The 12,641-nt window shown below is 40.5% G+C and overlaps 2 protein-coding genes across 11 annotated transcripts in view; one reads left to right on the forward strand and one right to left on the reverse strand.

Annotated features, from left to right (window-relative positions):
- Window positions 1–484: 484 nt before the first annotated feature.
- Window positions 485–8,497, reverse strand: LOC135114392 (cytochrome c oxidase assembly factor 7 homolog). The gene is made up of 5 exons (XM_064030298.1): window positions 8,349–8,497; window positions 5,290–6,284; window positions 3,865–4,148; window positions 2,850–3,029; window positions 485–2,164 (listed from the first exon to the last, which is right to left on the reverse strand). Exons 2-5 carry the CDS (start codon window positions 5,387–5,389, stop codon window positions 2,030–2,032), a joined length of 699 nt encoding a protein of 232 aa, XP_063886368.1. The 5' UTR covers window positions 5,390–6,284; window positions 8,349–8,497; the 3' UTR covers window positions 485–2,029.
- Window positions 8,498–12,399: 3,902 nt separating this feature from the next.
- Window positions 12,400–12,641, forward strand: part of LOC135114442 (uncharacterized) — a 53,589-nt gene continuing 53,347 nt past the window's right edge. For 8 of the 10 annotated variants that reach the window (XR_010275519.1, XR_010275527.1, XR_010275523.1 and 5 more), the window contains exon 1: window positions 12,422–12,641. This exon is cut by the window's right edge. The gene's annotated coding sequence lies outside the window, so the exon portion shown is untranslated. The other 2 variants (XM_064030357.1, XM_064030371.1) reach the window with 2 other exon arrangements.

The following is a 12,641-nucleotide window of genomic DNA, read 5'->3' on the forward strand; positions in this document are numbered from 1 at the left end:
GCCAGCTGGTACACCTTTCCCTAATTGCTAATAACTCTAAGACATCTTTACTTGTTCTACAGCCACACACAACCTTTGAATTTGGAAAAAATTGCAAAATGTACTCTTTTCATCATTCACTTTCTTGTAGATGCTTATAAAGACTTCACACATTGCTTCTGGTGCTGTTAATTGTTTTGTGTTGCAATGCCAATCCCAAAAATACACTGGGGCAGAGGAGTTACATGTAACCATCAAAGGCAGACCTACTTAAATCATTCACATACTAGCCAGTTCACCCAGTTAGTGCCTCTGTAGATATCTTAACTGTACATCTTTATAACTCTTTCAGGGAGGAGGTTACAAGACTCTTCTCATAATTTTAAATATTGTTTTTGATTATCTTTTGGGATGCATCTTCAGCTGGCCTCTTTTTTTTTTCCCTTGGCCAGAGAAAAAAACTAGGTATCTAATAAACTTCAGGGTAGAATGATATCTATATATATATCTAAGATTTGTACATAATAATTTAATTCTTCACAATTTAATTTACAACTCTATTCACAGAGACAACAACCTATGTTACACTATGTACAAGATATACAGGTACTCATAATACATGGCCTGGTCAAAGTGGCCACTCCTGATCTAGTGGATGTAAGGTACTGCGAGTGACTTGGAATTACACCACAGGTCACAGAGGCCCTATCACAAAACAATGGGTCACACCTGATACAAACGTCACACCAACACTACACCAGCTCCATCTGTCACATGTGGGAGGCTGGAAGTGGATCCTGCATGTGGATAGCACTGCAAGGTTCCAGATTGACTGAAGTGGTCTGGAAACATTGACAGGAGGGTAGAATGACAAGAGTGAGTGAGGTACATATCGGAATACTTTTAATTTCTTTCTGAAGGGTGATGAAGAACCAGTTTTTTTTTTTGGAGTCGCAGAATCTACATTCAAGTGGTTGGGACATGTTGGGAGGAGGGCAGAGTGAATGGGTTGAGTGAGTTGAAGATCTTCACACATTTAGATTTCTTTTTCAAGGTAGATAAAGAACCTACATACATGTTTAGTGCCATATAACATCCAAACTGACTGAAGTGGTCTGGATATGTAAGGAGGAAGGCTGAGTGACTGAGTTGAGTTAAAGATCTGAACATCATTAGATTTTTTCTGAAGGGAGATGTTGGGACAAGAAAGGAGGATGGCACAATGGCTGGATTGAGTTAAAGATTTCTTTCTGAAGGGAGATGCACAGGTTTTGAATGAAGCAGCCCATGATCTCCACAAGAGAAGGCAGCTTCTACAAGGGATTAAATTCTTAGCCACTTCTTCACCCTTTACATCAACTTGTCAGTGCTTCAGAACCTGAGACATTACACTGGTATTGTAATCTACCATCCATGCACCACAGTTCATTTGTGCTCAGAATATGAATAATACCAAGTCCTATTTAGCTCAACTCTCCACCACTGACAGACTACTTAAGCTCAGTAATCAAATTGTTAGTTCTGAGTCAATAAGGATTTTTAAAAGGAGATCTGACAGATTTACAAATGGGGATGATAGCTGGAAATAAGCAGGCATATTTCATACAAGGGCTGCTATGTGTAGGTCTTAATGTTCTCCCGTTCTCTGACAACCTTTATAGGAAATGACACGATAATAAGTAATAGTAATATAATTTACCACCACCTCACCAATATGCACTGGCCATCAACACATACCAGACACCTTTCCCTATAACAAGTTTGTGGCAACAGTCAAGGCTCACCAAAACTCCACTTCAGTCTTGATGATCATCCTGGAGTGATCAATAACATGTCAGACTTGTGTCAAAGTGTCCTATCAGGGCCTCTCAGTGTTTCCATGATACTTCTGAGGGAGGGTCTTTGGGGCACAGGACACCTTCAACAACACAGGTAATGATCTCAAGTCCAAACGCTCATTCAAATCTTACTTTCAATTTAAAATGTACAAGTAAAAATAGCTAAAAGGTCATGAGGGAGGTAGTCACATCCAATACAACCTGGGATGAATTTAACTTTTTTCTGCTCCCTGCTGGAACTGTATCTGCATCTGCTCCTTGAACTGCTCCTGCATGTCCAACGCTTTCTTCTTGAACTCCTCACTCTTCGCCTCATCCTTCTCCACACCGTCGCCCTTCCGGTACATCTGTCAGGGAGTGTCGTAAGTCACTGCTAGTGTCTCTATCATCAAAATCCTCTTCTTCTTCTACCTCTTCTTTTAATCATTAGCACTATCTTAACTACCTTCCACTTCCTCCACTTTAACATCATGATCATCAAAGTTATTCTCGTTTTAGTCTTTTTTTTTTCTAACTATCATCATTCTCAGCATCATTATCACCGTCATGAGCCTCCTTTCCACAGCCATTAACAGAGAAGAAGTGATTAACAGTGAGAACAAGAGCATCAAACACCACTTTTTCCACAGACAAAGGTTTCCCCTGATGTGTCTTGTCTCAATATGTACAAGCAATCCCTAGCAAACAGCACAATTTAGTCTCTTATCTGCATTTACTATTGAGAAAACTCTAACATGGTATAAGCCTGGGTGATGAAAATGCAAAACTATGTGTGCTAAGTTTTTTTTCTACCTGAGGATCAACACTTTCCTATGCTGTCAAAAGTTATTTTATTTATTTATTTATTTATTTTTATTTATTTTTTTATGCATTTGTTATAACAGGTTAGAGTTTTCCACTAGTACTACACTGGACTGGTATGTTTGCAGATACTAGTTGTTCCCTACCTTAGCCATGTCCACTCCTGCCTCTGCCACACTGCTTACTATCTGCATTAGCCAATCAGGTAAGTAAACTGTAGGGAGAGCTTACCTGAGAAACATTAGCACAGGCGTACATGTTCCCAAGGTCACACGCCTTCATGGAGTAGTGGAAGGCCTTGCTCATGTCCTTGGTGATGTTGTCCTTCACTCCCTGGATGAATATGCCTGAGATGTAGTAGCAGGAGAAGGCATTGTTCCCACTACAGGCTTTGTCCAGGAGCTCCAGACCCTGTGAGGAGGAGAGACACTTTGAGTGCATTATACAAAGATAAATGGATAGGGAGTTGCAGGTATCACTCCCATTTAGAATATTATGGAAATACTGAAAAATTATCTAAAGACAGGATAAACAGGCCATGAGAGGTTGAGGAGACTTTAAGAGTACATTACACACACAAAAGAGCATCAGAGTTGGGATATTAAGGAGACCAATGGGAAGACTATATAAGACCAGGAGATGAGGTGTAGAGGAAGACATGAGAAGGATGAGCATCAGAAAACATTAATTTTACAACCCTAAAAAGCAGAAGAGACTCAGAAGCCATTTAACCCCATAGGGCAAAATTGGGGTAAACAAAATGATGATGGCGTTTATGATGATGACATAAGAACAAGGTGATAATGATGAAATAACATCAGTGTTTTCATCTGAGGGTTAGGTAATATCACATTAGGTTGGGCTTTGATTAATTCAGTCCATTAATTTGCCTGCTAATCTCTTCACTGTGTAGACATGACTTGAGAAAACGTCATATTTTGCTGAGAAATAAAGTCAGGGTGTGGAAATTAGTAGGCTAAGGTTACTTCCATAATACCTGAACAAGATAAATAGACAAATGGTTACAGGTGTCATGTCCCCTTTGAAATATTATGGAAGCATTGAGAAATTAATCTAAAGACAGGATAAACAGACCATAAGAGACTGTCACAAGAAACTGCAAGATACTCATCATAATGTAAGACCAACACATTCCAAATACACCAAGAAAATCACCAAGAACTGAATGAATTTTGGTCAACCTCAACTACCCTGTCACTACATCAAGACCATACATACACCACACCTTATTATAATCCTTAGGCCGCTCAGCATTGGTGGGGGTATTGGAGACACACATGAGGCCCCCATTGAGGCAGGAGTCGTAGTCCCCCGCCGTGCAGCCCTTCAGGTAGTAGGAATAAGCCTCATCCATGTTCTGCTTGCACCCCTTGCCCAAGAAGTTGTAGTTGGCATACTTGTAGCAGCTCTTTGGGTACGAGGAGTCATCGCAGTTACTCCTGAACACCTTGGCAGCTTTCTCAAAGTCCTTCTTCACCCCCTCAAAGTAGTCGCCCAGCAAGTGACAGCCTGCAGAGTGTAAGAGGTTGTAAAAGATAAAAGACAAGAGAGATAAGTCCATGATGCTTAGATTATGATTCTTGAAGAGGCTAAATGATTTAACCTGTGACTTCAGCTCATAATCATGCAAAGCTGAATATCATTTACCAGAGAGCAGAGAACAGGTACAATCCATAAGGAGTGCTAGAGAAGAAGAAAGCATTGATAAGACCAAAGAAGACAGCATCCATTACAAAGAATAAATAAAAAAAAGAGGAGAGCAATATCTGAAAAGTTGATTTTAAGATAAGAGAAGAGTAGAGGGCAGCAACCATTAGGAATTTTGAAAGAACAGTGTATTTGAGAGGGTTGCATAAGACCTGCAGTGTTACAGCCTTCCATTACAACGATCCACAAATAGTTGATGAGAAGACAGCATTCATGAAAGGTTATTGATTTAGAGAAGAAAGGACTGAGCAGCATCCATGTAGGCAGCTGCAAGAAAAAACAGGTGATTCTTAAAGGAGGAAATAAAAACAGAGTGGCATACAAGAAAACCTTGTGGAAGACAGTATTCATACAAAAATAAATAAATAAATAAATAAATAAATAAATAAATAAATAAATAAAAAAATAAAATAAAATAAATAATAATGGTTAAAAATTAAGGAGAAAGGACACAGCAGCATCCATGGAAAGGATGAGGAAACAAGATAGATGGAATGAAAATATTGGTGATTTGCAGAAAGAAAAGTAAGCTGGCAGCCATGAAAAGTTTGAGAAAGGAAGGCAGCATTTGAGAGTGGTTAATGATAGAAGAGAAGGGGGGAGGAGAGGGAAGGGTAGTAATGTTACCTTGGTTTTAGGTTACACAACAAGATTAGTATTTTTACATAACTTCTTCCTACACTGGTTAAAAAAAAAGATAAATAAATAAATAGACAATAGGTAAAATAAAGTAAATAAGAAAAAAAATCAACGTTTCTACAACTATATTTTTCTCGTGGAATGCTGTTAAGTAACCAATTACGTAATTCTCTAGAACTTATTTTCTTTATTTAGTAACTTTTTTTTATGAATCCCAGATAATGAGACAAAAATATTCGATCTTTATTGACCAAACCATAAAATAATTCTCACGGGAAGCTTAAAATATGTGTAAGGTACTTACTTTCTGGCTTCTTCTCACTGAAGCAGCCAAATCTGTATTCTATTCCTAGATTCTCCAAAAACTCCTTCACGTCGTCTTCCTTTTTCATATCAAACGCCATGGTCTTTTTTGTGTGCTGTGTCTTCGGTCTTATTTCTGTCTTGATCCTTCCTTCCTCCTCTTTTACGAATATTCTTCCAACTATATTCTTCCTTTTTCTTGTTTTCTTCTTTATCTTATTTCTCCCTCCACGTATCTTCCCTTTTCTTTAGTGTGCTATCTTCCTTTTACTTTATTTCCCCTTCCTCTTCAGTTTCTGTCTCCACTTTTCCTCTACTTCTCCCTTCACGCTGCTCACTTTTCGCCAATCCTCGCATTAACAGAAACAGCTGATTCCTGAGACCACTTACATAAAATCACTCTTGATCTTGATGCTACGGTCTTGATCTTGGTGGTACAGGTGGCTCGGGATCACTCCTAAGCCAGGCCTTTGGATCGGCAACTCATGTAGAAGGGGGTGGGGGGAAGAGAAACAAACAGCATCCTCTACACTAATTGTTCCTACATCTGACACGCCACATTCTCTCCAGGAACTCTTTCACCGCCTCAATCATCCTTTTATTCGTCTCTACTCAGTCCCAGCAACAACACCATCCACTCCTTTCCTGTCTTTACCATTCTTTCATTCATATCATGCCCTAACTCAGTCAGTATCACTTGCATCATCTCATTCCTGTCTTTGGCATACTTCACACACTCCAGCACATGTTCCACCGTCTCATCCTCTCCCATATCACACATCTGGCACACTTTGCTGCAGGACTCAGACCACCTGTAACTCCTTGCATTCACATCCATACACTGTGCCCTCGCTCGGAAGAGAATATCACCGCCCAGGCTTCCATCATTCCACCTTTCATACATTGGGGCCTCTTTCTCCTTGTACCGGACGGCTTGGTCTTGATCTTGATGTTACAAGTGGCTCGGGATCACTCATGAGCCAGGCCTTGGATCGTCTGCTCTTGTAGAAGTCAAACAGGCAAAAAAAAAAAATAAATAAATAAATAAATAAATAAATAAATAAAATAAAATAAAATAAATAAATAAATAAATAAATAAATAAATAAATAAAAATGAAAAAAATAATAAATAAATAAATAAAATAAATAAATAAATAAAAATAACAGTATTCTCTATACTAATTGTCCCTACATCTACCATGCCATATTCTCTCCAGAAACTTTTTTCACAGCCTCAAACATCCTTTCATTCGTCCCTCCACACAGTTCCATCAGCACCACCATCCATTCCCGTCCTTTCTTCTCCATTCTTTCATTCCTAACTCAGACAGAATCTCTTGCATCGCCTTTCTCCTATCTTTCATTCCTCACACTCCAGCATCACATGTTCTACTGTCTCATCTTCTCTCATGTCACACATCTGGCACACTTTGCTGCAGAACTCAGGCCATCTGTAATTCCATGCATTCACATCCATACACTGTGCCCACCCTCGGAAGAGATTACCATCCAGGCTTCCATCATACCAATCTTCATCCATTGGGGCCTCTTTCTCCTTGTACCATTCCAGAATGCTCTTTCATTCCTTCTCATTCTCCCGTTCATTCAGTCCAACAAACTTAACTTTCCTCTCTATCTAACTCCTCTATTTTCTCACATCCCATTCAGTTCCCACAGCACAGCAAGGGAAACTAAGCTAAAGATTGTCTTCTTGACATTTACGTGTTTTATCTCCTCCTTCATTTCTCCTTATTTCTTACTCCTCCTCCTCCATTTCTCTTATTTTCCTCCTTCTACTACTGCTATCTACACGCCTGAGTTTATAAACAGCTGGAAATACTTGGAAAACACTGGAAATTACGGTAAATATTGACCAAGAGACACTGGAGCCGGCCAAGTCCCCGCCCGTTGATGACGTCACAGGCGAACTGCCACCGGCCGCTGGCTTACGTACGTAACGTATTTAATTTTAAAATTGACCCTTAGAAAAAATGAAGCTAGGCTGGAATGCATTCTATTTTCTGTCTTGACAATTACTTTAATTAATATTCACAATATCAAAATATCTCCAGCCTGAGTAGTTGTAAAGAAATATCAACAGAAATATGGAAAAAGTGTTGGAACCTTTGACACCATTAAAACCATTCAAAAGTCTGCCCATTTCACTTTACACCAGTAGAAAAAACACTTAAAAAATCTGAACTATATTTTCAAGCAATGCTAAGTTAGTTAAAAGCTGAAATAGAAAAATAAGGAATCTAAAAAATGACGGAATTACCATTTTTAACGGGACTAAAATCCATTTCAAAATGCACATACTTAACTCAACAGGAACGCACAACATTTAAAAAATCATAAACGATTTTTTAAAGCAATAAAAGCTTCACTACAGCCTCAAATAAAAAAGCCAAGAACCGGCCTTGGTAAAAATAACCGTGAAAACGGACCTATATTTACGTTAAAAAACTACAAAAAATTCTGCCCATTTACTTAACTGAAGCTAGAAAATCACTTCAACAGCAACGAAATATTTTTAGACACCATAAAAACTTACTATAGAAGCCAAATAAAGTAATTAAGGAAAATAAATAAAAAAAAAAATATTGGAACCCACAGGCAGGAACAGGCCCTCGGCGCCGACCTCAGTAGAGGACCCGGCGGCCATATTACCTTATTTATTATTTCATGACACCAAAACTAGGCAATGGCGGATATATCTGACCAGCGGATATGAAAGCTAGACAATTGACTCTATCTTGTGACATGTTACGCTTACAATAAGTGAGAGACGAAGCAAATTATGACTGAAAACACTGACTGACTGTACCTCAGCTGATGGCTTGTTTACATATTGACGACTCTTCAGTATTCGCCTAAATTTCCAGCTGTTTTCAGACTCAGACGTAAACAAAACCTAAAAATAAATAAATAACCTCCAAAAATACCTAAATAACGAACAAAAACCTTAATAAACTGCTACAAGACAATACAGGGAGGAGGAAGGTGGTGCTGGGAAGGCAGGAATGCTGACTGAGGGTAAGCTGCCACCGCTGGGCTCACCTTATGTACTCATGGCTCTCTGGTGCTGCGTGACGGTGCTTGGTACAGGGAGAAGCATCCGGGAATACGGAAAATACTTATCACCATTGTGCGTGGGGCAAGACTGACCAGCGCCGGCCAAAACACTGCAACCGCCCGCCCTCCTCGGCACTACTCAGCGATTCCTGTCATTGCCCCTCCACCCTCACACACACACACACACACACACACACACACACACACACACACAAGATATGTTATCAAGTAACAATTCAAATAATATATATATATCCTCATTTCGTCACTCCCTTCCCTTACTGAACACACCATACGTGATTATGAACGCAAATTTCACTCACTGCTGTGCCGTGCCACTGCAGTAAACACACGAACCAGTGAAGGATATGCTCAACTAAAATGCTCCTACTCTCTCTCTCTCTCTCTCTCCCTCCAACACCACAAAAGTCATCAAACACACCCAAAAACAAGCTTAAAACATCCAAAACACCCAACATCACAGGATGCACCCTAAACACACCCAAAACACCCCCACACACACTCAAATACTCCCAAAACACCCTCACACACGCCCAAACGCACCTAAAACACCCCCCAGTCACTCATTTACACTCAAAAGACACCACACACACCTAAACGCACTCAAAACATCTCCCACACACTCAAAAGACCCTGCACACACCCAGAACACTCCCACACACACACTCAAATACATTCAAAATGTTTTCGTCTCATAATGGAAAGTGTTGAAATAATTAAAGTGATTTTGTGTTTCTCTCTCTCTCTCTCTCTCTCTCTCTCTCTCTCTCTCTCTCTCTCTCTCTCTCTCTCTCTCTCTCTCTCTCTCTCTCTCTCTCTCTCTCTCTCTCTCTCTCTCGGTGGGATTAAAAGCAGTAATAATCTTAATGTTTATTGTCACCCCTGGCATGAACAAGTAACAGAAAACGGGAATATAGATGAAATAATTTTCCATTATATAAAAAAACCAAAAAAAAACAGAAGGAAAATAAAAATAAAATAAATAAATTATCCTTGTAAGTACTTAGACACACTTAGAAGTAATAATAAATAAATAAACTGGATATTAAGTCGAAGAAATGAAAATAAAACACTCCCATTATGAAAACGAGCGAAAAATAAAGAAAATAAAAAAACGATCTTAAAAAAATAATGATAAATAATAAACTGAATATAAAATCGAAAGAAACTGATAAAAAATGTAAACAAATACAGATAAAATTAAACATTCATTATAAAAACGAACGAAAAATAGAGAAAAGAAAATATCCCTTAAAATGATAAAAAAAATAAATAAATTGAATATATAACGAAAGAAAATTAAAATATATCCTCTCTCTCTCTCTCTCTCTCTCTCTCTCTCTCTCTCTCTCTCTCTCTCTCTCTCTCTCTCTCTCTCCAAGGAGAGCGTATCTGTCTCTAGGGTGTTGACAAGGACGGCGAGGCAGGGCCCAGTCACGCCTGCCCTCTGTAAGCCCTGTATTGTATTGTCACGTGCCACGCTTCCTCTTCCGCTAACTTCCTGCCCAATCTTAGCGAAGCCTGCTAAACTTCCGTCCACTTCCAGCCCCACCGCTACTTCTGTTGAGATAATAGTGGTTGTAGTGGTGGTGGTAGTGATAGTGAGAGGAGGAGGAGGAGGAGGACGAATAGGAGGAGGAGGAGAGGGGCTGTACTACTACTACTACTACTACTAGTAGTAGTAGTAGTAGTAGTAGTAGTATAAATAACGAGAAAATTATGACAACAACAACTAACAGCAACTACTACTGCTACTACTACTTTCGTGCCGATGAGAGGCCAATGGGGGGAACGAGGGAGTGGGGGGACAGGGTGGATGCCAGGACCCCCTCAATAACACCCGCCAGCCTCCTTCAGACTACGCCCTCCCGCCCCTCCACCACCGCCTGAGAGAGAGAGAGAGAGAGAGAGAGAGAGAGAGAGAGAGAGAGAGAGAGAGAGAGAGAGAGTTAATATTTAGTATTTTCTACTACTACTACTACTACTACAACTGCTACTACTACTACTACTACTACTACCCTTCCTCTTCTTCCTCCTTCTCCTCCTCCTCCTCCTCCTACTAAAGCAACCCTCCTCCTCTTCCTCTTCCCACTCCTCCCCATACTATACCTCTTCCTCATTCTCATCTCCTCCTTCTCTTCTTCCTCCTCCTCCTCCTCCTCCTGCTTATCATCATCATCTTGCACCACCACCACCACCACCACCACTTACCTTTGCCAGCAGTTGTATGTGCGCAGCAGCCTGAGCGTCCCCGTGGGCAGGCAGTAGCAGGGGTGGGAGTGGCAGTAACCTCCTTGATAACTTCCCCAACACCCCGTTCACCTTCTTCATGATAAACACAGCACCCACCATTATTACAACGCCTCCCGCGTGTACTCGGCTGAAGGCGCGGACCCTGTGGTAGTAGTAGTGGTAGTAGTGGTGGTGGGTCTGGTGTCTGTGTGCGTGTGTGTCTCGTAGTGGTAGTTGTAGTTATAGTAGTAGTGATAGAAGTAGTAGTAGTTGTAGTGGTATTAGTAGTAGTAATAGTAAAATAATAATAATAATAATAATAGTAATAATAATAATAATAATAATAATAATAATAATAGCAGAGAGAGAGAGAGGGAGAGCCTCCCAGGCCTCCCTCCTTCACTGCCCCTCCTTCAGGCATCCCCAAGGCTTCTTCACCCCCTTCCGTGTGGTGTCCTAAGCTCTCCATCCTGTAATATTGGCAGAAATGTTAGGCTTTGTAGGATGTCCCGTCTTGTTTCGCGCTCTCTCCTTCCTGGGAATTCAAAAGTGCGGGAAATTTTAATGTTTATGAGTGCATTGGTTTGTGTGCATGTGTGTGTGTGTGTTATTGCTAGTTATCTCTCTCTCTCTCTCTCTCTCTCTCTCTCTCTCTCTCTCTCTCTCTCTCTCTCTCTCTCTCTCTCTCTCTCTCTCTCTCTCTCTCTCAGCAGTTACACTTTATAAAACACTTTATAAACCTTGAAATGTCCTGCACTTTTTGAGTCCCTGGGAAAGAGAGAGCGCAAAACTCACCCAAACACATCCAAAACACACAAAAAATATCCAAAACACACTCAAAACACTCCCAACACCACAAAATCTCCACAAAAGTCACCCAAACATAATCAAAACATCCAAACCACATCCAAAACACCCCAAAAGACCCACAAAACTCATCCAAACACACCCAGAACACGCTTAAAACATCAAAACCACGCACATCACCACAGAGTACGCCCCAAACACACCCAAACGCACCCTGAACACTCCACACACACTCAAGTACACCCAAAAGACCCCACACTTCCAAACTCACCCAAAATATTAAAACACCCAAAATAAACTGAACACACACTCACAACACCTCAGTATACCCCCAAACACACCAAAACATCCCACAAGACACTCAAAACAACCCACAATACACTCAAAACATTCCACAACACTCAAAGCACGTAAAATACACCTAAAAACAACCTAAACGGGTAAGTTTTCTGGGGTTTTAGGGTATTGAGAGTGATTTGAGTGTGTTTTGGATGTTGAAGCGTGTGTTATGTGTGTTTGGGTGAGTTTCTGTGTGTATTTTTAGCTGTTGTCAGATATTTTGAGTATATTTTGAATATATTTTGAGGTGTTTTGGGAGTTTTTGGGGGTATATTACTTCATTATTAATAGGAAAAACACTCGTGAGAGAGAGGAAACAATCGTGAGAGAGAGAGAGAGAGAGAGAGAGAGAGAGAGAGAGAGAGAGAGAGAGAGAGAGAGAGAGAGAGAGAGAGTAGTAGTAGTAGTAGTAGTAGTAGTAGTAGCATTTTAATTGAGCTTATCCTTCGCTTCTTCATGCGTTTTCTGCGTTGACACGGTACAGCAGTGAGTGAAATTTGCGTTCATAATCACGTATGGGGTGTTCAGTAGGGATAAGCAGTAAAGAAGTGAGGATATTTATATTATTTGAATTATTACTTGATAACATGTCACCTTTTGTGTGTGTGTGTGTGCGTGTGTGTGTGTGTGTGTGTGTGTATCTGTGTGTGTGAGGGTGGAGGAGCAGTGACAGGAATCGCTGGGTAGTGCCGGGGAGGGCAGGCGGCTGCAGTGTTTTGGCCGGTGCTGGTCAGTCTTGCCCCACACACTCTGATAATTAGTGTTTTCGTTGCAGTGTTTTGACCGGCGCTGGTCAGTCTTGCCCCACACACTATGATAATCAGTGTTTTCGTATTCCCGGCAGCTTCTCCCCGTACTAAGCACCGCCACACAGCACCA

This window comes from Scylla paramamosain, chromosome 2, assembly GCF_035594125.1.
Source record: "Scylla paramamosain isolate STU-SP2022 chromosome 2, ASM3559412v1, whole genome shotgun sequence".
Lineage (NCBI taxonomy): Eukaryota > Metazoa > Arthropoda > Malacostraca > Decapoda > Portunidae > Scylla > Scylla paramamosain.

Coding starts and splice junctions, on each gene's coding strand:
- LOC135114392 (XM_064030298.1), bottom strand. CDS start 5,389: ATGGCGTTTGATATGAAAAAGGAAGACGACGTGAAGGAGTTTTTGGAG. Junction 4,149..5,289: donor CAGTGAGAAGAAGCCAGAAA/GTAAGTACCTTA, acceptor TACACTCTGCAG/GCTGTCACTTGCTGGGCGAC. Junction 2,165..2,849: donor CCTGTGCTAATGTTTCTCAG/GTAAGCTCTCCC, acceptor ACTCCCTGACAG/ATGTACCGGAAGGGCGACGG.